This window comes from Narcine bancroftii, chromosome 3 (genome assembly GCF_036971445.1).
Source record: "Narcine bancroftii isolate sNarBan1 chromosome 3, sNarBan1.hap1, whole genome shotgun sequence".
NCBI classification, from domain to species: Eukaryota; Metazoa; Chordata; class Chondrichthyes; order Torpediniformes; family Narcinidae; genus Narcine; species Narcine bancroftii.
Genome location: NC_091471.1, coordinates 147,809,298 through 147,835,526, shown reverse-complemented (window position 1 = coordinate 147,835,526; position 26,229 = coordinate 147,809,298). Strand labels below are relative to the sequence as shown.

The 26,229-nt window shown below is 40.4% G+C and overlaps 1 protein-coding gene across 3 annotated transcripts in view; it reads right to left on the bottom strand.

The window, feature by feature from the left end:
* LOC138757689 (protocadherin-10-like) overlaps window positions 1-26,229 on the bottom strand; it is a 142,006-nt gene that overhangs the window by 90,709 nt on the left and 25,068 nt on the right. For 2 of the 3 annotated variants that reach the window (XM_069925393.1, XM_069925394.1), the window contains exon 4: window positions 21,237-21,536. In XM_069925393.1, coding sequence (XP_069781494.1) covers window positions 21,237-21,536 — 300 coding nt within the window. Of the gene's footprint in view, window positions 1-21,236; window positions 21,537-26,229 lie in introns of those variants that run through there. The other variant, XM_069925395.1, reaches the window with a different exon arrangement.

Here is a 26,229-nt window from a genome sequence, read left to right as displayed (position 1 = left end):
AGGGCTTTAGATAATGCAAAAAGATTGAATAGACTGGGATTGTTTTACCTGGAGTACGGGATGACACGATAAAGGCATTTAAAATTAAAAGAAGATAAACAATCAGAATCTCTTTTTCCTCCCATCAGAGGGGTATAAATAAAACAAAAAGGCGTAGGGTGAGGGGAAGGAGATTAAATCTTGAATCTTAAAGGGAATCTGTGAGGCAACTTAAATTTTACGCAGTGAATGTTTGGTTGTTTGATGGAAGAAAGTAGTGGAATCAGGTACAATTACTAGGTTTAAAGTGGATTTTGAGAGGAACTTGAAATGACACATCGAAGAAATATATGGAACTATTACAGTAAACAGGATTAGTATAGATGGGGAAAATGGTTAGCATGGATCGAGTGGGTTGAGGAAACTGATCCTCTGTTGTATGATTACAACTGTGTAAATTTAAAAGATATCTAATCATATTTCATGAAATATCAAGAAAAAATGCCCAAGGAGAACAATGTCAGAAGTCGAGAACCAAATCTGGCTGAAACATTACAAGAAGCTCAGTGATCTGACAAGAGTAGTCAGGGAATGAAGGTCACATTCACCAACACATTCTTCCAGTCAGGATGCACAGCTGGCTTCATAAACTATCTTACGGCCTCACAGATTTTAGACCACTGTGAGCCTTACCTTCATATTTCCACTTTTCTCTGTCAAACTAGCCACATTGTCTATGTCTTCCTGCATTGTAATGTTTTGCTGATGCCTACCACAAGATCAATTTTTATGGCATATCCATACTTCTACCATGTTCCCTACTTATAGCTCTAAATCATTAACATATTGCCAAAAGCTAAAATCTGAATACCAAGGACTGTGGAACCCAATTTCTAACAGCCTTCCACTTAAAAACATCCATCACTCATTACACCTTGCTTCCTGTCAGTTAATTTGGATCAGATTTGGCACTCTCCCTTGGATCCTCAGAGCTTCATATTTATGACAACTCCCATGTAATATTTTGTCAAAACCCTTGCTAAAATTCATGCAGAGTAATAATTAATCCATACAATCCATATTCCTTCTGCTGTTTCTCTTCAAAACCCTTATCTGAGTCCTATGCCACAGAAACCACATCAGAGATTATCCCACAGGGAACTGGCCCTTGTACTATTCTGTCTACCGCTCCAAGCTGCAGTCCACCTTTCACCAATATTACCATGGCAATACTCCGTCCATACAATAAATTCTCCCATTAACTCTCATTGTTATCACTTCAAACTAAGAACAACAAAAGTCAGACATGTTTTATGCTCAACAGATCCATTCTGTCCCTGATTAGTTTGTAGCTTTCCAAACAAAGGTTTCTACTTTAGAATGGATTTCAATAATTTTCTCACCACTGAAATTTACTTCCAATTTACTTGGTTACTATTGTCTTAAAAAAACACATATTTCAAATCTCTGACAGCACTCCAAGAGCCAGAAAGGATTGAACATTTGTAATCAGGGCCTCTTCAATTTCCTCACTGATTTCCTTGGGAAAATTCTTAATTTTGATTTGACGTTGTTGATACCAGCTCAGATATTGAATATTCAAGCACTTAATGGCTTTTAGATAGGGATTTACCCATGATGACATTGGTGAGAGATGGACTGCCACTTAGAGAGGAAGACAGAATAGTGCAAGGCCCAGCTCCCTGTGGGACAAGCTCTGATGTGGTTTCTGCTGCAGAGGACTCAGATAAGGGTTTTGAAGGGAAATAGCAGGACACAGATATATATATCTGGTGCATTGGCATGCCATCCAGAAATCTTGTGAGCAATGTGGAGGAACAAAAAGGCCCAGCACAATTCTTTCACTGGATCTTCCTAGTGTATTTCCTGCCTTTTAAACTGGGATACGATTGGAAACTATATTAAACCGTACTTGAGGGCTGGTCAAACATCGGCATCTGAATCTACTGTTCCTTGCAGCAGAAGTTGTCCAATATCAAGGTGCTGAAGTAGAAGCAGAGACTTCTGTCAAGCAAAACACTAGCTTTCAAAGCCCAACTTGCTGCCATCTATGTTCAAATAGTGTCACATGAAATTCAGCAATATATCCACTCAAGAGAAATACTGAGGATTTCCACAGAGAATGGCAGTGGCTCCGCAGAGCACAAATTGTTTCAGGAGTGATTTTTCCTGGGCTGACAAAAGCAAATAAAAGATGACATCTGTTTAAGGTGAGTGGAGAGAAGATCAGATGAAATGTCATGGCGGGTGCCTAGAATATATTCAAGGGGGTGGTGGTTAACGCTGATATAATAGGGACATTTTAAAATCTCTTAGATAGGTACATGGATGTAAGAGAAAATAGAGAAGGTGTGAGGTAGAGAAGCAGTATATTATTGTTGAGTCGATTTAATAGGTCGGCACACCGTCATGGGTGACAGGGTGTGTACTGTGCTGTTATGTTCTATGTTCACTCTATGCCCAATGAAAATGTGCAATTATGTTGCATAATGGAAGCAGGTGATGTTTCATCCACTGATAGCCTTTAGCTTACTTTCCAATCTTTGCTTTTTTATGATAGTTGTGATGTAAATGGCGCAGTGGATTGCTGCAAGACACTAATATTTTGGCCAGTCCAAGGAGGTAGGTTGTGTTCTGTGTAAGCCCACACTCCAGGAGTGTCATTATTTTGCATCATAGACAGCTCTAAATTAACATGTGACGGTCACAAAATGCAATGAAAAGCTGTCCTGCATTATGAAGAAATAGGTAGTCTTCTAAAACTCGTATATTGTCTTAATTTGCTGCTGTTTGGATTTAATTAACTTGTTTCGTAAGTAATACGTCTATCACTAATGGAGCATGGGAAACTGTAACATACTATACACATATCCTTGTATATTGGAAAGAAGCCATTCCTTAAAATTCAAGGCAAAAGTCATTTTGAAGATACTGCCAAACCAGCCCTCATGCTGCTTGGTGACTGGGGCTGATATGCTTAAGTGGCAATTTTCATAGAACTTAATGGTAAAAGCAGAGTAACAAACTTAATCATGGCAATGGTCAAACAAGGATTCGGGCATGTTTACATTACACGCAAATCAAACTCAAACTTTGGAATTCTGGAGTCATTTCCCCAGTCTCCAGATAAAATCCAATTAATCCTGCATCTCGTGTTTTTTTTTTGCCTCCTTTTTCAATCTTTTTATTATTATTATAATTTATAAACACATACAGTTCAAAGAGATATTAAAAAAATACATAGTAAGTAATGAATTAATACAGAGATATTAAACAATAATATTACAGAATAAAAATATATCATAAAAAAAAAATTTTGATCAGTTTAGGGTGTGAACTATCTCTAAAAAAAAAGATATAATTAATAACAATATATGAAAAAAGAGAAAAAAAAAACCCAAAAAAGAAGAAAAAACAAATCTGAATTTAAAAAAACTTTAAAAAAAAAACTTTAAAAAAAAACCTACAGATATAGCTAAACCACGCCGATCACTCCGATCTCATCTTACAGCCCAATTATCATACATAATCATAGAAAGAAAACAGAGCCAGATCAACTCACCACAAATGAAAATATTGAATAAATGGTCGCGAGGTTAACTCAAACTTAGAAGGGGATTCATAGACAGAGTTTCTAATTTTCTCTAAATTTAAACATAGTATGGTTTGGGTAAACCATTGGAAAACAGTTGGAGGATTTACCTCTTTCCAATTTAATAGTATAGATCTTCTAGCCATTAGTGTAAGAAAAGCAATCATACGATCCGCAGGAAGTGTTTTTTTTTAAACTTCTTTCTGTTCCATGATGACCACATCTGCAGATTTGTGCTGCAGCTGTATTTCTGCCCATTAACAGTTCAATCTTCCCTGGCCATAATAAATTACCTCCATGAACATTTCTGCATCTGATATTGAATCCTAGCTCCAAGTACTTCAGTAATGGGTCCACTATCTCATTGCAGGTGATGCACCTCTCCAGAAGATCCAAGCACTCTCACATAATTGCTCACCTTGAACATTTCCCATTTGTATGATGGGAACCATCCCCTTGTGCTTCTATTCCTTTCTTTCCAAATTGGTTTGCCCAGTATGTATTGCTCACAGTAAAAATTCCATTAACATCGGAACTGCAGAGATATAATTCGATATAGAAAAAGGAATACTGCATCGATGCTGCAAAAAAAAAGTATTTTCTTTGTTTATCTTTCATTATCTGAAGACAGCATTCAACCTGCTCTTTGGAAGTTCGGACATACAGTGTCAGGGAGGGTGTACTAGTTCCTCCCCACCCACCATCACAGAAAATGCAAAACTTGTCTCTACAATTCCCCCCTCATCTCCATCCAGGATCACAACCAGCCCTTCCAGGTGATTGCACATCCCTTCAATCTAATTGACTGCATTCAGTGTACCCAGTGTGGCCTCCTCTACACTGGTGAGACCAAACACAGGTTGGGTGACCACTTTGCCAAACACCTACACTCAATTTTTGGGTTAAAAACTGAGCTTCCTCCAGCCATTCTTTTTAACGGCCTCAACCATTCTTACACAGATACTGTACATTGGTCCTCAACCCCACCTACTTGCACCACAAGGCCAAACATGAACTTGAGAACAGTCATATTTTTGGACAGTCTTAAACCTAATGGCATGAACATTGATTTTTCTTTTTGAAATTTAGGCAAACCATTATTTTCTTCTCTTCCCTACCTAATTTATATTTTTCTTTCTCTAACTTTTGATTTCCTGAATGGTCTCTCTATCTCTCACACCTTCTGTCCCGTATCAATTCTGGACCCCTCAGTCATCTTCATTCACCCTTTTTAAATGTTTTTCACCTTTGCACTTTTTTTTATTTTAGTCATGATAAAGAGCCCCAAACCAAAAGATCAATTGACTGTTTCTACACTGAAGCCCTCAATCTAACCATCTCTTATAAATATATTCTCAACAGTCCAGTTAACACATCTCGAGCCGCTCTTTTTTTTTTGCAACATACAAGTCAAGAACTTTTTAACAGAGGGAATAGGTCTGCAACACCTTGAGACAATTACCTTCTCTTTACCATCTCATTATTTACATTGAGCTCAGACCCTCTTCTCCAAGATGGCCAAATTTGACATCATTGCTGGCCCATGCCATCTTGAAACAATATACTTTTACTGACATATCATTTGTCTCAAGTCCCGGAAGATTCATCAGCTATGAATGAAAAATCCTTGTCAATGGTCTATATCAGTGACATTTTGGGTTCAACTTAAGACATTGTCTTCTCATAGCAGAATTAGAACAAGCCTGTCAAATGCAGCCTATAGGATAGGCAATTTGCTGGCAAGATTAAAATGAAAAATTGTCATCCTAAGTTGATTAATAGAGTCTTCTAAACTGTCAAGAAGGCAAAGAATATAATCAAATAAATTTGTAAAAGTGGATTACTCCAGGACTAATAGCTAATGCCTTTTTTTTCTCAAGCTATGCACACAAGATACCACAATTAATGGAAGCTGATTGTCATCAACACAGAATAAAACATGCATGTTATTTCTCCAAAACTCTCCACTGCTTCCCCAGAGCCTGAAATTGCTAGTCGATATTGGCTGACTAACTGCTTCAGTTTCCACTGAGAATTCCATTGCTAGTTGACCAGTTCATGACTGTTTAGGGCAACAGACATCTTAAGATCACTGTGGTAAGAGCACACATGCTTGACAGCCTTGGTTTGTTTGCATATTTAGAGCACCTCTATATAAACACTACATCAGTTTCCCTTCCTGTCTTTGGAATAGTTTTGCTATAAGTGACTGTTGGTAAACTTCTGCCTGCACTTCTTAAACAATACAATCTATTCCATTTTATTGACTGGTTGGAGCAGTTACACTAAAGCTAATTAATGCCCTGTCTAATGAAGGTACCTTACCAGTGTGCAGTGAACTGGGATTCATTGGTAGTGTGCTGTGCTGATAGCTGTCTCTTCCCGCTGTCTGCTCACATATAACCCTGGTTTCCTAAACCCAGAAACCTTCTGAAGATCACAATGCAACCTACCCATAGTTATAAGCTAAAATAAGCTTTTGTTCTCCATCCAGTCGTGAGAGCTTTCATTCGCATTACACAGGGTCACAACTTTCACCACCTTGCCTAACTGTGTTACCACTTTCAGGAAACTGTGTACTGTATTGTTAGATTTCACTGCTCTACAATGCAAGCCGGAGACCTGTCATCAACCGTGGAGGTCCAGCCCTGATTTAATTTTCAAAAATTTCTCACTTTGCATTTGTCTGAGTTAAATTAAAAGGGTGATGAGTCAACATTCAGGAGGAGATGGAAAACTTGGCTGAGTGGTGCACCAATGTCACCAAAACTAAGGAGCTGATTGTTAAGTTCCATCTGACATTCCTTTTTCTATTTTTCCATATTATCAAGATCCAGTTCTATTTTTAGAAAATCATTACCATCCACCACATCATTCCTTTTACTCTCATCCACAAACTTACCAAACATGCCATCTACATTCTCATACAATTTGATAATATCAATGAAAAGTAACAGAAGATCTTGCGCCAATCCCTCTGGCCCATCACTGGCAACAAGTTTCTAATCTGAAAAACAGCCTTTCAGTACCACTATGACTCTTTTCTGCAAGTCAGTTTTGTATCCAACAGCAAGCTCATGCTAGATTCCATGTGATCTCACCATCTTGATCAAGCAGGACCTTGTAAAAAGTGTGAGTAAGGTCGACAACATCTACTGGCATCTCCTGGTCAATCCATTTGAGAAATTCCTCAAAAAAACAATTAAATTTATGATTCATGTTATTGTTTTTCCTGTCTCTGGCCTTGGTGTAGGTATGCACAGCAAAGGTGGAAGTTTGAAAGATTTCTACAGGTGCTGGACTGCACTCTCCTCTGTTTCATTCATCTGTGGTTTGACCAAAGTGTATATAAATCATAGCCATAGACTTTTTATTTGCTCACAGATTCCAGAGAGATTTTCAGCGTTATCAATCATTTTTTTGGAATATTTTATTTTAATTTTCATAGACTTGTAAATTCAAACAGTCCATAATGTTTTAACATTCATGTAACATACAGAGTCTGTATTTAGTCTCACCCCTGCCTCCTCATTACCCCACCCTCGTACAACTGAAAATACAATCAATTAAATTACATTAATATGATTGAATTTAATTGATATAAATTAAATTAAAAAGAAAGTTTAAAAGAAATTAAAACGAAACTGAATAAAACACATTGCCTGCACCATGTTCCACTTCGTTGATCACATTAATTTCCCTGCTGGAACAGATTACTACAGTACCCCGTTTCAAAGAGTTGGGGGGGGAGAACTAACCAATATATTTCAAGTAAGGTTGCCAAACCTTAATGATTTTGTTATGTTTCTTCCTTAAATTGTACATGATTTTCTGCAGGGGAATGCAACTCTGCATTTCCACATTCCATCGTGTGGTATTTTGTTGGGAGTCGGACTTCTACAAGACCATTATACACTTCCTGGCTATGAAATTTGGTATTTGGACATTTTACAATGTCCCCAATGTCTCCCAAAAGGTACACTTCTGGATCCTATGGAAAATCCACTTTTGTAATTTTTTTTATTAGAATGTCCTCCAGTCTTCCCAGAAAGATCTTACCTTTGTACATAGCTAGGTGAATTAGATAAAAGTTCCAACCTCCACACCACACCTAAAGCACATTTCTGATATTTCTGGCTTTGATTTGTGTAATTTTTGTGTGTGAGGTACAACTGGTGCACCATCCTGTATCTGGTGTTGATGACACCAGTCACACTGTCCAGATACAGGTCTTTTCCCCACTCTTCATTGATTGTTGTGCCCAAGACCAATTCCCTTTCAATCTTATCTTGCATAACAATGTTTGTCTTTATGATTATGTAGAGTGCTCAAGATGCATCACACACCTCTCGCATTCTGTCATAATTGCTCGGATTCTCTACAAACCCAAATAGTGTTTCTGCTTCTTACATTATTATCAGATTGGTGCATTCAGTTTCTTTTGTACTGTTGTTGGATCACAAACTCAGTCTGACCAGGAGCACAGGGATTCAATTATTGTGATAGTCAGATCTTAATTTAAACTACGAGTGTACTATAACAATACTGCGGTGATTAACTAGAATACAAAATCCTGAAGGTGATAGTGATTCACTAACATAGAACATAGTAGTTGTGTTTAACCCAATGTAGCATATGTCAGATGGATAATTTCTCACTGATGACCCTGGAAAAACTTGGCCACCTGCTGATAGGACATGTTTACTCATCTTTTTTAACTTTACCAGTGTTTCTTTTTTTATGTGCCCTTTCTCCTAAATTACACCACATTCTAAGGAAATAGCAAGTAATGTCTTTGTGTCTTGAAGCAATAATTTGCAAAGTCTTCATGTCAAGACCAAGCTCTTTAACAGTTGTTTACTAGAGAATTAATCTCTGTAGAGACCTTTGTAGAGTTATACAACAGGTTGTATAAATTGGTCTACAGTTACCTATTTGGTCATTGATGAATCCCTTTATACAGTGCAGGTGGTGACAGGGTAAGGGGAAATAAGCAAGAGGTCTTTGTGCTGATGAACATATCAGGGTTCGTGACAATTAAGGACAGGGACCAATTTTGTAGCACCCGAATACCAACATGAAGCTGTGCTTTAGCCAATAGTGTACATTCATCATGTGCTTTCCTTTGATCATTGATTGATGTCTACTCTGCACAGTCCTGGCAAAATTGATGCTCAGTTATTTTCCCCCAACATGGATAATTCTAGAGGGCACAGGTTCAAGGTGAGAGTGAAGAGACTGAAGACGAACCTGAGGGGCAACTTTTTCCACTCAGCACATGCTCCTCATCTGGAACAAGTTGAAAGAAGAAATCATAGAAACGACCACAGTTCAGAGATTCAGAAAACATTTGGAGAGATTTATGGACAGGAAGGGCTGAGAAGAATATGGACCAAACATAGGTAAATAGGACAAGCCCTGAATGGACAAGTTAGATCGAAGGGTCCTGCTCTCCAAATATCGGCCCCATAGCAACTAACTTCATGATCAAAATGGCATGTACACTGGTCAGATCATAGAGACGCTCAAGCTTTGATCTCATCAGCTGGAAAATATTCTGATTTATCTGATATTTGCTTTTAAATGTTGTTCAGTCCAAAAACAAATAGGCAGTTTTTCCCATAAAACTGAACTGCATTGCCCTGAAACATAAAGGCCCTGGACAATTGAAGGACAATTGAAGGGGAACCCAAAAATTGCTGTAATTGATCTTGCAATCCAATTCCCTGAATGCAGCTGACAATGCTTAGACTTAGCTTCATTAAAAAAAAAAATCCAGGCAAATACACTGGACTAGTTATCCAAGAGTAAATAAAAGAATATAGCATGTGAAACATTCCTCCTTGCTGTGAGGGATGATTGCTTGGTTTTGTTGCAAATGTTATGATATAATAGCTGTCTTTCTAACATCGATTTGTATCCAAGATGATGCACCATCAATAACTCAAAAAAACTGGAAGATATCCGAAACTAATCGGCTTTTATTCACAACAGAATGGATGTCCGTCCATGCTGGTCAACTGTCCTGAACTGGGGATGGGCCTGTGGAATAGTCACCTTTCTTCAGGAGTGGGTGGAGGCACCAGTACAGTCAGCCAATGGGTGATGCCTGACAGATGAATATACAGACAGTGGTTTACCACATTCACCCTTTCTTTTTAAAAAGAGTCCGGTGGAGTGAAGTGCATTAGATACAATCACATGTTAAGTCTCTTGGGTGATCTGATTTGCCGCTGCAACCGTCACAGTACCAGATGTGACTGAGGTGCTGTAATGGGGTCCTGGATAGACTGGGGTGCCTGCACACAGTTGTCAGTGTTCGATTGGTGGGTACACAGCATCGAGTCTGGCATGTCATCCATTGGGGCTGGGTTAATGTACCATGGGCCTGGTGCATTGTATAAGCAAGAAGTATAAGGGGTGTGGAGTGATCAGTGATGGTTTCTGGAGACCCTGAGGGCACCAGATCCCTAACAGAGACCATGTCTTCATGCGCATCAGGGTACACCATAGGCATATTTGGGTTTGGCGTGGAGGAGATGGACCCTTTCAGCCAATTGGTCAGACCTACAACTCCTCACATGTTTCCAGAGTAGGACGGGCACTGGGGATGTCAGCCATGCCAGCAGCGTGGTCCCTGTAGCAGACTTCCTAGGAAAGGAAAACATTCACTCATGTAGTGTGGCATTGGTGGTAGTGCATAGGAGTGACCTTATTGAGTGGAGCACCTCAGGGAGGCCTTCTTGCCAGCAGGAGACAGGAAAGCCTCTAGACCACAGGGTGAGAGGGACGGCCTTCCAGACTGTGGTTTTCTCCCTTTCCACCTACCCATTTCCTCAGGGGTTGAGGCTGGTGGGTCTGCTCATGGCGATTACTCTGGCACAGCTCATCACTCATAAAGGAGGGCTCCCAGTTGCTATGAATATAGCAGAGGAAGCCAAGTAGGCTGAGGAGACTGTGGCAGCTGTCATGACTGGGCAGGGGATGGCAAACGAAAATATGAGTTCTCATCAATGACGCTAAGGAAATACACATTGCAGTCCGAGTAGGGGAGGGATCCTTTCAAATCTATACTCAGTCATTCAAAGGGGTGGGTGGCCTTATCTGTCTGGCTGATAGAAGTGTGGTTTGCAGTCAACACAGACCTGGCAGCTTCTAGTCATTGAGTTGATCTCCTCAATGGAGTAAAGCAGATTATCACTTTGATAAAGTGAAAGAACATGGTGACTCCAGGGTGGCAGAGATCATTGTGAAGGGCTTGTAATTGGTTAATTTGTGTGCTGGCACAGGTTCCGTGGGAGAGAGCATCTGGGGGGTAATTGAGTTTTACGGGCCGGTACAAGATACCATAATTGTAGGTATAATTTTCAATTCTCCACCTCAATATCTTGTCATGTTTGATTTTACCTCACTGCTGATTGTTAAACATGAAAGCAATTGCACGTTGGTCAGTCAGCAAGGTAAATTGTTAGCTGTCCAGGTAGTGTCTCCACCGCCTTGACAATGGCTTGGACCTCCTTCTCGACAAAGGAGTGTTGAATTTCAGGGCCCTGGAGGGTGCAGGACAAAAAGGCGACAGGTCTACCCAGCTGGCTAAGTTTGACAATCAGGGTGAAGACAGATACATCGCTTTCCACCTGGAATGGGGTGGATTCATCCATAGCATGCATCAGAGCCTTGGCAATTACTATCTAGATGTGGCTGAAAGCTGCAAGGGCCTCTACAGTTAGGGGAAAAGAGGTGGATTTAACAAGGGAGCAGGCCTTGTTCGCATAATTGGGGACACTGTGCATAGAAAGAGAAAAAGCCCAGACACCTTTTCAGAGCCTTGAGACTGTGGGGGAGGGAGAGTTCCAGGAGAGGGCACATGTGGTCAGGGTTGGGGCCAATGTCTCCATTTTTAATGACACAGCCAAGGATGCAAGGCAGCTTGTGTGAAATACACATTTATCCTTATTTCATGTGAGGGAAAGATGTCTGGCAGTCTGGAGAAATTTTTGGAGGTTGGTGTCATGCACCTGCAGGTCATGACCGCAGATGGTGACATTGTCCAGATACGTGAATGTGACCAGCTGCTCACATTGGTCTACTATTCAATTCATCTCCTGCTGAAAGACCGACCCTGATGTTGATGCCAAAGGGGACTCTCAGAAAATAATAGAGGCAGCCATGTACCTCAAACCCAGTATATTGGTGGTCCTCTGGGCGGATAGGTAGCTGATGGTTTGCCAACTTTAGATTGATGGTGAAGAGTACTCAATATTATGCAATTTGTTTCACCTTGTTGGATATACAAGGGGGGGAGGGGTACACACAACCAGTTGTGTGTGTCTATTAATGGTGTGATTGTTGTTGATAGCCACTCTGCTTTTCTCCCCATTCCTCACTACCACCACTTGTGCTCTCCAGGGGCTGGTGCTGGCTTCAATGATCCCCTCATTGAGTAGCCACTGCACCTCTGTCCAAATAAAGGCTCTGTCCCTGGCACTGTACCATCTATTTTTGGTGGCGATGGGTTTACATTTGGGGATAAGGTTGGCAAACAGTGATGGAGGGGTGATTTTGGAGAGTCCACAGTTTGTGCATACTGGCTGGTTAGGTTGTTGCCTGGAGATGGTGGGGTTGGGGTGGGTGGGAAGCTGAGGGGTAGTTGCCAGTAGATGGTTTAAGAGCTCTTGGTTACAGACAGTGAGGGGGAAATGGGTCCCATTGTACTCCATTATCATGCTTTTAAGGTGACATTAAAAGACCAGTTCCAGTCACATGGCAGCGCATAGCTGCGACATCACTAGATGTTTGAAGTCAAGGTCACTACACATCAGCCGTATAGGACTTTGAGGCCAAGGAGACCTTAGGGCTTACTGGCCTTACGAAGAGGGAGTAGCGCTGCACCGTGTCAGGGTGGATGAAGCTTTCCGTGCTCTCACTACTGAAGAGGCCACTCATCATGTGGCCATTTACCTGAATGTCCATCACTGATCTGGCGAGTTGATTAGGACCACCTTGGTCCAGCATGATGGAGGCCAGTGTCACGTCACTGCTTGTCGATGCAACAGAGCATTTGTGTGTTCGGTCAGATCATGGTGACATCCAAGCTGGCAGCCCCACGGGACATAGCGATGGTGTTGTTTAGTGTTCACGGAGTACAGCTGCTGTGGTCGGATCGCTGGTGAGATGTGATGCCGATGGCATGTCCCAAGTTGGCGGCATGCAGGGTAAAAATTAGTCAGCCATGTTGTCATCCGAGTAGGCCTCCATATTCTGAAAGGCCACCTCCAGTGTGCCTGCCAATTGGGCCACCTTCCACAGACTGAGCTCACCTTGCTCTAACAGTCTCTAATCAGGTCCTCCGTGTTCTCTGCGGGTGTCATGGCCTTGAATTCGCAGGTCCATATGAGGGTTCGCAGGGCCCAGAGGTAATTGGCACTTGATTCCCCGGGTTGCTTTTTTCAGGTCACCAGAATATCATAGACCTCAGTTATGTTACAGAATTTCCATCCCCTCCGGATACGATGCGACGTCCCTGGTCATTGAGTACACCAGGAGCTTGACCCAGGAGTCCAGTACCTCTAATTTGTCATTCTCTGACTGAACGATGGCCAATGATGCCTGTGGGAAGGCCTCGAAGCAGCACAGCCAGAGTTCGAAGATGGTGGAGGCCTCAGGTGATTGAGGGTCAATTTCCAGCTTCTCTGGCTTCAGGATCTGTTCTACTGTCAAAATTTCTTGTGAATAAAGTTGATGCTCCATCAATAACTCCAAAAGACTGGAAGTTATGCAAAACTGATAGGCTTTTATTCACAATAGAATGGGGGCACATCCATGCTGAGCAGGGGACTGTGAAACAGCCATCTTTATACAGGAGTCTGAGGATGGAGCCAAATGAACAGTCAACCAATGGGTATGCTCCGTCAGATAAATATACAGACAATGGTTTACCACATAAGACTTAAGCACAAGTGACTTTTGTGATCAAAAATGTGATTGACAGCCTATCTTTTGACATATTAAATAATTCATTCTCTCATCAGTAATGGGTTCTTTGGTACAGTAGTAGGACTCCCAGCCACTAGGATTTAATGCTTTAATAATGAAACAAGAATAAGAACAAGAACAAATGCTTTACATACTGACAAACCAGACTTTATATATTCTATCACTCCCTCACTACAACAATTAGAGCCGGCACCACTGGTTCTAAGCTACTGGAAAAATTAACTGTATTACAATTATTTGATCATTTTTATTCTGCAGCCAGCCAGAATTCTTTCCCAGCCTATTACTTCTCAAGTTTAATTACCCTCAATACAGAGTTGAATGTTTAGAATGAAATAATTGGTATCTTACAGAGGTTATCATTTTAACAGTCCCTTTGATTCAAAATTCTGTTATTGTTTTCTATAGTCAGTTCAATCTGCTATTAGTTACAGACAACAAATTAATAACTCTGGGAATGGCAGTGCCATCAACAAAGTTACTTTTGATGCAACTCAGTGTCTTATCAATCAATACAAGGAATACGATACAACAATAAAATACAATATGGTCATGCATTTTGGTAGAAGAAATAGATGGGCAAACTATTATTTAGATGGGGAGTAAATTCAAAATTCTGAGATGCAAAGGGACTTGGGAGTCCTCATGTGGGATACCCTAAAGGTTAACCTCCAGGTTGAATCGGTGGTGAAAAAGGTGAAGGCAATGTGGGCATCTATTTCCGGACGAATGTGCATACAAGAGCAGGAATGCAATGTTGAGACTCTATAAAGCACTAGGGGATCTCACTTGGAATGCTTTATACAGTAAGGGTGCCATATTTGAGAAAAGACATGATGGCATTGGAGAGGGTTCAGAGAAGATTTACTAGAATTTATAACAGGAATGGAAGAATTAGTATACATGGAATGATTGTTGGCTCTTGGACTGTACTAGTTGGAGTACAGTAGGATGAGGCGTGACTTCATAGAGGCATTTTGAATGCTGAAAGACCTGGACTGAGTAAATGTGACAAGAATGTTTCCCATGGTGGGGGTTTCTAGGACAAGAGGGGATAATTCCAAGATAACAGTGCATCAATTTAAAACAGATGCAGAAAAAATGTCTTTAGTCAAAGGGTCATGAGTCTGTGGAACTTGTTGCCACAGGCATCTGTGGAACTGAGGTTGTTGTGTTTATTTAAGGCAGAGATTGACAGGTATTTGATTTGTCAGACCATCAAGGGTCAGTGGAGAAAACCGGAAAGTGAGTTTAACTGAGTGGATGGATCAGTTCATAATTAGAATGGCAGCAGCCTCCAAGTGCCAATGGGCTTACTTCTGCCCCTGCATCTTGTGATCTTGTGAACCAAAGCTTCTTTCCTGAGCGTCATGCAGAAAGAAGTACTGTTTATCATAAGTACAAAATGTGCATTTGTAGTTCAACATTCAACAAATATGTCAGATTCTACTTTTCTATGTTGCATAGAAACATAGAAAACTGTAATCCTCATTTCAGTGCATGTGTACACTACCAAACTCTATGTCTTCTGTTCATTACAAGTTTTCCTTTCACCGTGCCTTAGAATTTGCTCATGTACACTTCTCGAATATATATTTTGACACATTTCCTCATTTTTGTTTTGTTTTGTTTTGTTTTTCTAACCTGCACTTTCCCACAGCAATTCATTACACTCATTTGCATGTTTTATCTGGTTTTGTCTGATGTTCTTTGGAATCAGAATCAGGATTTATTGTCATGAACAAGTCACAAAATTAAATGTTTTGTGGCAGCATCACAGTGCTATCATTTATATTATGATCCATCTTACAACAATAATATATTTTTAAAAAATTAAAATAATAGGACACAAAAAGTAAGGCAGTGTCTTTGGTTCGTTGGTTATTCAGGAATCTGATGGCAGCAGGAAAGAAGCTGTCCTTGTGCCACTGAGTACTTGCCTTTAGGCTCCTGAACCTTTTCCCCGATGGTAGCAGAGTGAAGAGGGCATGGCATAGGTGGTGGGGTCTTTGAGGTTAGAGGCTCCTTTTTTAAGACACCACTTCATGTAGATGTCCTCAATGGAGTGAGGTCTGGTGCCTATGATGTCTCAGGCCGAGTTAACAACACCCTTGAGTTTTTTTTTCTTATCCCGAGATTTGGTGCCTCCATACCAGGCAGTGATGCAACCAGCCAGAATGCTATCCACGGTACACCTATAGAAGTTTACAAGAGTCTTCAGTGACATATCAAATTTTCTCAAGGTCTTCACAAGTTATAGCCAATGGTTGGCCTTCTTCATGATTGTATCAACATGAAGGCTGCAGTACAGATCCTCAGAGATGTTGACAGCCAGGAATTTGAGGTTCTTGACCCTTTCCACTACTGAGTCATCTATGATGTCAGGGCCATATTCCCCTGTCTCCCTCCCAAAGTTCACAATCATCTTCTTGGTTTTTGTTAACATTGAGTGTAAGGTTGTTGATGTGACACCATTCAAAGAGCTGATTTTGTACACTTCTGTATACTTCCTCATTGCCATTTGTGATTCTGTCAACAACTGTGGTGTCATTGGCAAACTTGTAGATAGCATTAGAATTGTACCTGGCCACACAGTCATGGGTGTATAATGAGTAGATAATGAGTAGAGCACCTTGAGGTGCGCTTCTGTTGATAATTAGTGAGGAGGAGACACTGTTTCCAATTCGTACTCACCGTGGTCTTCCAATGAGAAAGTCAAGAATACAGTTGCAGAGTTTGGTATTGAGGCCCAATGTTTGTAGCTTCTTGACCAGCACTGAAAACTGGTATTGAAGGATGAGCTGTAGTCAATGAAGAGATGCCCTATATATGAATTACTGGTTTTGAGGTGTTCCAGAGCTGAGTGTAGAGCCAGCAATAGTCAGAGATTTCAGGGAATAGTAAATACAGTCAGGATTACTAGAGAGAGTGTTTAGTAAGCTGAATGGACTAAAAATAGATAAGTCTCCCCGGACCGGATGGGGTGCACCCATGGGTTCTGAAGAAGGTGGCTTTGGAATTGATTTTCCAGATATCAATAGTCTCTGGAATGGTTCCAGAGAAGTGGAAGGTCACAAATGTAGTTCCACTGTTTAATAAAGGAGGGAGGCAGAAAAAAGGAAATTATAGGCCTATTAGTCTGACATCGGTTGTTTGGAAGTTATTGAAGTTGATCTTCAAAGATGAGGTTATGAAATACCTAGAATTACATGCAAGATAGGTCCAAGCCAGCACGGGTTCATGAAGGGAAGTTCATGCCTGAAGAAACTACTAGAATTATTTTAGGAAATCTCAGGTAGGATGGAGAAGGAGAGGCTGTGGATGTTGTGCATTTGGATTTTCAAAAGGCCCTCGATAAGGTATCACATAAGAAGCTGCTTAATAAGATGAGAACCCATGGAATTACAAGAAAGATTTTAGATTGGGTGGAACATTGGCTGATAGGCAGGAAGCAAAGGGTGGGAATAAAAGGATCATGTTCTGGCTGGTTGCCGGTTACTAGTGGTGTTCTGCAGAGGTCGGTGTTGGAGAAGTTTCTTCTTACAATGTATATTGATGATTTAGATTATGGACTGAATAGTTTTGTGGCTAAGTTTGCAGATGACACAAAGATAGGTAGTACAGTAGGAAGTGCTGAAGAAACTGGGAGGTTGCAGTGAGACTTGGACAGTTTGTCAGAGTAGGTAAAGAAATGGCAAATGAAATACAATGTTAAGAAATGTACGGTTGTACATTTTGAAAGAGGAAATAAACAGGCAGATTATTATTTGGATGGGAGAAAATTCAAAATTTGGAAGTGTAAAGGGACTTGGGGTTCCTCATGCAATATTTTTTTTTCGATTTTAACTCAAATACAAAAGTAAAAGGCACATATATCTCACTATGAAATCATTCCCACATTCTACTATCAAAAGTAAGCAATATTCATGTAACATGTTGCTAACTTTCTCTGATACTTTAAAGTTTGTTTTAAAGGAATTTTTTCCCAGATGAGCATTTTCTTCAATTTCTTCAATAATTATATTCAATGACTCTGCTTCCATAAATTTCTGGAACTCAGAAAAACTTTCTCTTCATCTCCAACTGAAATGAAATCCCTGGTTCTTGATAGCCCCTCTTGGAAAGCATTCTATCAGAATCTACCCTCAAGGTTCCCCTCAAAATGTATCTTTCATTAATGTCACCTCCCATTTTACTCTTAATCTATAAAGGACTTGTACAACTTTTCTTTTTACAACAGCTTCTTCAACCCAGGAATCAGCTGAGTGAATCTTCTCCATGTTCCTCCAATATACATGCATTATTCCATATATATGGAGACCTAAACAGTATGCTTAACTCTTGTTTCTGGCTCAAAAGCGCCAATAAATAAGTCACATCAAATCTTTGCTACTTCTCTAACCTTTACTTCTTACAATAAAGACTAATATTCAATTAACATTTTTAATTACTTGCTGCCTACATGTTTTGTGTTCCTTGTGTGCCAGGTCCCAGGATTCCTTTGTAGTTTTACTTTGATTAATTTATTTTTCATCTGCAAGTTTTTGCCCACCCACTTACCATATTTGATGGCATATAAGATTCACTTGTTTCTCCCAAAAATAACCCCCAGGTCTTATGTGCGAACTTGAAATTAGGGTGATAATGGTGAGTAATGCCTTCAGTGATCACTGCCACTGCATGGCTCACTACCATCACTGTCATCTATCATGAGGGGCTGATGGCTGGCTGTTGCGATGGAGCGGGGCAGTGGGATCAATATGGGGGCTAGTGGTGGACTGTCAGAAGACTCTCCTGGTGGCTCGCTGTTGGTCCCCACACTGGTGCCCCTGCCCCGCTCCCCCCAACATTCCGTTTCCATTTTCCACACTGACCTCACTGCCCTGATCCCCTCCGACAGTCCGCCACCAGTCCCTACACTGATCCCACACCCCCGCTCACCCTGGCATCTCACCACCAGTCCTCAAACTGATCCCACCGCTCTGCTCCCCCTTCCCCCTGGAGAGAGCAGAGCAGAGGAACCAGCACAGGGACAAACAGTAGGCCGCCAGAAGAGAGTGGGACAACAGGCCATTGGGAGAGAGCAGGGCAGAGGGATCAGTGCTAAGACAGAAAGTGGGAGCATGTTTTTATAAAATGTTTTCAGCTATAGCTAAGCTACATTGGTTTTCTCTTGTAAATTATAGCAGTATATATTTTTTTTTAATTCCTGATATCTTAGTTGCATGTTTTATCCAAGTTTTTTTTTCTCTGCTATACTGCAGCTACATATTTCAATAATATTAAATGCTTCCCTTTAAATACACTAAAAAAAATTCTTAATATTCCCTGCTAAAATGGGGGATCTTATATGCCTGTGGCTTTTATATGCCATAAAATAGGGTCATTATTTTTACCCTTTGCACCCTCCATGTTCTCCTTACATTTCACTGACCTATCTATTTTATGTATTAGCAACAAAGTTAAGAGCAGTACACTTGATCCCCTTAACTGTCATCGTTGATTTCAGCTGATTGAGGTGCCAGAAATTAACCTGAGCACCCAACTAATTAATAATTACAAACCCAAAATAATTATTTCTGCTGAAGATTTTCAGTTAATTGGCTACTCCCATACCTGTGCCAAAATATTACCTGTAATATTATGTCTTATGCAAAATGTAGGTTAACAGATTAAATGAATGGCATCCAAACTCTACAGAACAAAAAAAAGTAAACTATTTGATTGAAAGGCAGCACATTCATTTAAGTATGGAATTTTAAATTATATTAACACAAATTGCAAAATGATTTTATAATATCTGCAAACAGAAAGAAATTCATTGTTAACAATTCAAGAGGAATAGAAAAATCACTAGTGAAGAAGGCACTGATTCCTTGAGGAAGTCACCATGTATACAGCATCCTCAATGATCATGTCAAAAATTGAACAACCCAACAACTTTCAGCATGTAAATATTTCAAGAAGATACTAATATACGGACTTTAAAACCAAATAACAAACATACAAAGACCCTTTAGTTGCTGCATAAATGACAAAAAGTTCATGAAATTGTATGTTTTATTGAACATACACTGTAACATGACTCATTTACCCAAACATCCAAATGCATTGTTTGCATATGATGCTTCCCAATGAAAATTGCAGTTCTGATGGTTGATACCTACCATAACAGCTTTTCCTTTTCTAATTCTTCTTGTGTGGTCATGGCATACAAAGCCAAGAAAAATGTAGATGAAAGAGGTATGTAATTATTACATGTTTGATAGACTAGTTTAGACCAATTTTTCTGTATCATTTACAGTGGACTTAATCATTTGATCACCTGCACAAACCAATTTTACACCATTTCAGCTTCATGAAAATTGCACTATCATTGCAAATTATCAAGTAAATTCTCTAGATGTACATTTGCATTAAAACAATTCACTACAGATCCACTGAACAATATTTTAGACCTTCTTTAAATTCATACTTCATTCTCCCTCTTGGTGGCATTAATTATCTTCTCTGCACAGTTTCACAGGCATTTTGGCTCCCTGTGAAATCTTTCCTAGGTTGGCTTTCTTCCTGTCTGAGCCCTGATATGTAATGTCATCTGGCTTTAGGCCGTGAAGCACTGAAACCATACACAATTCTTTCCTCATATATCTTTAAACATGATTGTACCAGGAAACACTGCAAAATGAATAACAGTGAAAATCCATACCATTTTTTTTCGAGGGAAGTAATGGTGATTACAGCAATATTACAATTAGTACAATCTGTACAGACCAGAAACTGGCTCCTCAAACATAAAATTCAGCCCTCTTCCTTTTACAAGCAGACTCATCCCAAAAGCCCAGTCTTCAATGCAGGTAAAGAGTCACAAGGTCGATTGGTTCATAGTAAACATCAGCAGTATGACTTGGACACCAATCAGCAGGTTGTTAAAAATTGCACTTCTGATTCCTGACTTCAGAGCAGTAAAACACTGGTCTGCTTTCAGCTACAAAAGTTCTCCATAGAATCACAATATAATGACAGCAAATAATATTGTTGTTTGTCTGTATGGTTCTAAAATTAAGGATGAACGTCATGGAATTTTGAGTTGACAATTGAACTTTTCATTCCTGTTTTATCTCCAAAGGCAATGAGTTCATTCCAACCAGCACAAACAAAAGCAAGTTGTAAAGTAAACCACTAAAGCTACAACTCCAAAAAGAGCTTATCTATGACTCTACAGCACAAAATTTGGAGAACACTACAAGGATGAAATCTCAATCTGCTTGAATTCTGATAATACAGTTCCAATGGTAAATCACAACTAATTTGCAGTGTCCAATATCCTTTGCATCAACTGAGTGATGTTAAATATAGTTAGAATTAACTTAAATGTTTAGACACTCCTGAGTGCACTCTAAAACTTAACATTATAAATGTCAGTGACTTTAAGTTTTCCATGTTTTAGTCTTGATGATCAACCATATTATTACCACTGCAGTAAAATGATTAATCGATTTCCTGTTTTAAAAAATAAAGTATTTGTGGGAAAAAAAATAAATTCCAAGATATTATTTCTCAGATTTATTGTAGATAAATTAAGCCAAATTCATTTCCCCAGCAGAATTTTCTCCTCACAAGGTAAAAGCTTTAATTGAATACTCACTTAAATATGGCGGCTTATAAGGCGCACGTGTGTTGGGCAGAAGGGCATCATATTCTTTCTTTTCTGAATTTGATGGATGTGATTTTTCTTTTCCAAAAGTAGAGAAGGATTTCTCTCCAGGCTGCTCTGGAGCTTCATAGACCTCAGTGTCAGGCACAGAGTCCATGCCTGGGACATGCAAATTACTGCGATAATCCGGACCTTGGCGGCTATCTGTGGGTACAAAACTGGGCATCCAGCAGCGGTCTGAGTGTCCCAGTGCTTTGCACTCTTCTGTGCAATTGGAAAAGAGGTCAGCACCTACAAAAATAGATCAGAATAAAATGTATTATATTATGCTATGAGGAATATTACCTTCTCCCTTGGAATGCAAGAAGACACATATGCATTGTTTGAAGTTAATGCTGGGTCGTATGATGCCTGTTAATATTTTATGGAAATCTCTATATCCATCTCAATTCAGTCCTGTGGAGCTGGGAGGGGGTGGGGAAAAAAATCGCCATAATTTGTCCTTAATTCAGAACGCTAACAAAAATACTGAATGAGAAGGGTCCATAAAGTAATTTTCCCTCCAGCTAATCTTTCTTCTATGGTTCAATGAGCAGAAGTCTCCCAAATGCAACACTCCACTCAGAAGTGAAGGGCCAAGGGCATTTTAAAATTCTAATGAATTCTTACCCTCAATAGTAGCACTCTAATTTTCCTATTGCGAATGTTTGCAACCCTTAGACATACATACATTTTTAAAGGGTATGTCTATTCAGCTTGTGGTTGAAGAAAGTTCATGCCTGTGTCCTGCTCACTGTCTATAGTATTGGAGGAAATGTTTTACCACATTTCTCATGTGTGTACCAGGATGGAATTTAGTGATTGTATTGCAGATATTGCAGGCACCTCTTGTTACGCACAGACACAGGATCATTTCTAATTACAAGAATGGCTGCCTACAGCTTTGTTATATAATACTAATGAGATGACGTCAAGCACCAGTAAAATAGCCTCGCTAGCTTATCTGTTTGAAGACAAGCCGTAAGAAACCAAACTTTACAAATTCCAAAGTCACTTTCGAAATGAAATTTTCCTTTTCTAATTGCAGTTACCCTTGTATATAACACATAGCTTTTAATTTATTTTTTGAAATTTTTAAATTAAATCTATTCTCACCTTGATGACCACAGTCCATTACAGAAATATTTCCACCTTCAGTGTCTAGACTGGCATCAATTTTATAAAATGTTCCAAAGCTACCTTTACTGAAGAAAGCCAATCTGATCTTTGAACTTAACCAAGTTATGTCAGCATATTTATGAACTCTCTAAATCACTGTTCTCTTAGGCCTACACTATTTACCTATCATGTTCCGATTTTATGGAGCTGAAATTCAATTTTAGTGTGGTTGCATTGCAGCAGAGGTACTCCCTGACTTACAACCGTAATGGGGACCGAAGGATCGGTTGTATCTTGAAATGGACGCAAGTCGGAATTTTGCCCACGTGCATGGAGAACCGAAGACATAAAGCAAACATTGTAATCAAATCTTGTATTTGACAAACTATTACAGGATATAGGGCATGGAAGAGCCAAAATTTACATATTTAATTTGTTAGTTGGTGTGCCAGTGTTCATAGGCTTATCATGGCCATCTTGATTCCTGTGCACATGCACAAGTCTTCGGTTGGTGCATATGTGGTGGGTTTACGTATTGGAGTTCGATTGGTGCATGTGCACTTCCCTAATAATATTGAATTTATGCACAGAAGTCAAGATGGCCGCACCCAGCCTATGGACCCCAGGGACACTGACTAACAAGGTAAGTACCCACATGATAGCTCTTACATACCCTGTATCCCTGTTATAGTTTGTCAAAAACAAAAAACTGCATAAATTTTATATTTTTTTCTTATATCTTTTTAAAATCCAATCGTATGTGAGGATGGACATAAGTTGCATAGGTCGCAAGTCGGGGAGTATCTGTATATTAAGCATCCTGCTGACTTTCCCTTTCTATTGGGGTATGTAATGACCAGATGATTCCTTTCCATTAGTGTTGTGTTTGGTCAAAGATGAATACAAGCCCTTCTGACTTCAATCTCCAGTATTGTTCAAGATGCTACTTAGAGCCTGCAGCTGACATGGACATTTAACCCCTCCATAAATCTTCGTCCGCGAAGCCAAGCCAAAGAAGAAAGAAAGAAGTCTGTGCACCAATGATTAATAGATCTGTGCTTAAGATGTAATTTTCTACATGGCAGCAGTGCACATACTTCGGTTTATAATGCAGGAAATTACTAATTTGTTACCAAATTTATACCCATACTTCTTTTTATTCATTGACCAATTATAGAAATTGGCTTAGGAACTTTGCATTGCTTTGAGCTTGAAAGGTTTAACTACAACACTGAAGCAGCTGCAAGATAATTATGAGTATAAGTGCAACTTGAAATGATAGTGTTGAATTAATTTTATGTTACTTTTGCAAAGAAGATCAAAACATTCCAGCCACCTTTTGCGAAATTTTTATTTTCTTAAGGAACATGGTGATAATATGCTCAAAGAAAATGTCACAATTTAAGGTGGCTTTACCAACAGATAAATGAATCAAATATCAAAGTAATCCATGGCAATTTTCAAGAATTGTGCAGCGACAACTCTTCACACTTCAAAAACACTGAAATTTTCCCCTCAAAATTTAACCAAAAATGTACAAGGCTATGGAGGGAAAACATGAAATTGGGGCTGGTTAGGTTGCTCTTATTTTGAATAAAACAACTGGTTGCTTTTTGTTTCATTCTATGATTGACACTTGCAAATTTCTTCTCCAATTGAACATAAAAGCACCTTTATAAAATCGATGAACAGGTTATACTTAATACCGGTTGTATTTGTTATTCAGTTCACCAGAGTCTATCTTCACAAGTTGGGATAGACAACTCCCTATCTCATCGAGGGCTCAACCAGTGCGTGTGCTGCGGCCACGCGGTAGGCCCAAGCACTCGCAGCCTGCCTCAGGCCCGGAGCCACAAGATGCATTGGCTCAGCCTGCTGTACCACCCAGACCCTTGCACCTGCACCCCACAGCGAGCCTGGTCCAGGGGGCAGCCAGAGCTGGGACGACCTCTGCCAGCACCCCTGGTCTTGCAACCGGTTCCTCAGCCTTTCCTTCTTGTGAGGTGTGCTCTCCCCATGAGGGCAGCCCGGGGAACCTGTGGACGAGACAAATTGAAAGTCCAACAGACAAAAAGGCAGTCTCTGCAAGAGATGTGGAATGTGAAAATCACAACAAGACACAGAAGTCGTCCTGGTCATCCTCAGCATCTTAAACAATCTCCAGCCTCTCGACGTTTGTCCTGCCACTGGATATATTTGGGAATTGGGAAGAGAGAATGAGGCTGACACTGCACAACTCTCCCTCACTTTAATCCAAATCAAGCACTAGTCTCGATACCATCGTCATTATCATCATCACCTCTTGTTCAACCTTTGAACTCCTGTGGTGATGGGCAAGCAACGAAGCAGCAGGATCCACTGGGAGCTGAGTCACAGACCTGCACACAGGTAACTCAGGTCTAATAGTGACTTCTCACTGACCAAAGCAGCAATAAAACTCGATGTCTACCTGGGCGACTGAGCAGCCCTCTTCAGGAATGTCCCACTTACCTCCATAGCATGAGGAAGAGGCTAACAAAGGTGCTTCATGACACCCTGGCCAGTTTACCGCAGTTGGAGGGGATCCCATTTTGGTGGCCAAACAAACACAACAAAACAAAAGGTGACACCGTTCACCATTGGCACTTAGAATGTGCACATGCTTTTGGACAAACCTACAGCAGACAGACCAGAGAGAACAGCCTTAATTGCCAGAGAGCATCAAGATCCAACTTTGACATTGCAGCCCTGAGTGAGACTTGTCTTGCCAACAAAGGTCAGCTGACTGAAACTGGAGGTGGATACACTTTTTTTTTCGGAAGCAGTCATGGCAGCGATGAATGTTGTGATGCTGGAGTAGGATTTGTCATCAGGAGTCACCTTGTTCGGAAGCTTGGCAGTCTCACCAAGGGTGTGAACAACCGATTCATGACACTACAGCTTCTGCCACAGAACAGAAGTCAAGTCACCCTGATCAGCGCCTATACCCCCACAATCATCAACTCAAATGAGATGAAAGACAGGTTTTATGAAGCATTAGAACCCCTGCTATCATCAGTGAGCAGCATCGACAAGCTGCTCTTGCTCAGCAACTTCAATGCAAGAGTAGGGTATGACTCTACAGCCTGGCAGGGAGTTGTTTGGAGACATGGAGTGGGTGAGTGTAACAGTAATTGCCTTCTCTTAATAAGGACCTGTGCAGCACATGACCTCTTCATCACCAACAGAACTTTCCACCTGCCTAACAGCAACAAAACCTCCTGGATGCATCCCCACTCTAAGCATTGGCATCTTATTGACCATGTTATTGTCAGGAGAAAAGATAAACTGGATGTCAAGAGTGTGGTGCTGACTGTTGGACAGATCACAGGCTCATTGTCTTCCAAAATGAAACTCTGCATCAGTCTCAAGAGGCGACCACATGGAAGCAAGGCTATGAAAAGAATGAATGTGGCCAGGCTGAAGAACCCCAGCATAGCTTCACACTGGCTGAAGACTTAGAAACCAAACTTGCGGACGTACACCTTTCAGGCAGCACTGAGGATGACTGGAAATGCTTTTGGGATGCTGTTCATTCATTTGCACTGAAGATGCAAGGGCCCTCTACCTGCAAGCAGCATGACTGGTTCAATGAGAACAGCGAGGAGATACAGGCTCTCCTTGCAGAAAAGCACCACCTTCATCGTGCCCATCAGAACGACCCCATCAGCTGCCAAGAAAAACACCTTCACCAGTCCAGAATAAACAACGTAAAATGCAAGATGCCTTGCTGAGCACCAAAGCAGATGAAATACAGGGATACGCTAACAGAAATTATTTGAAACAGTTCTATAAAGCCCTCAACACA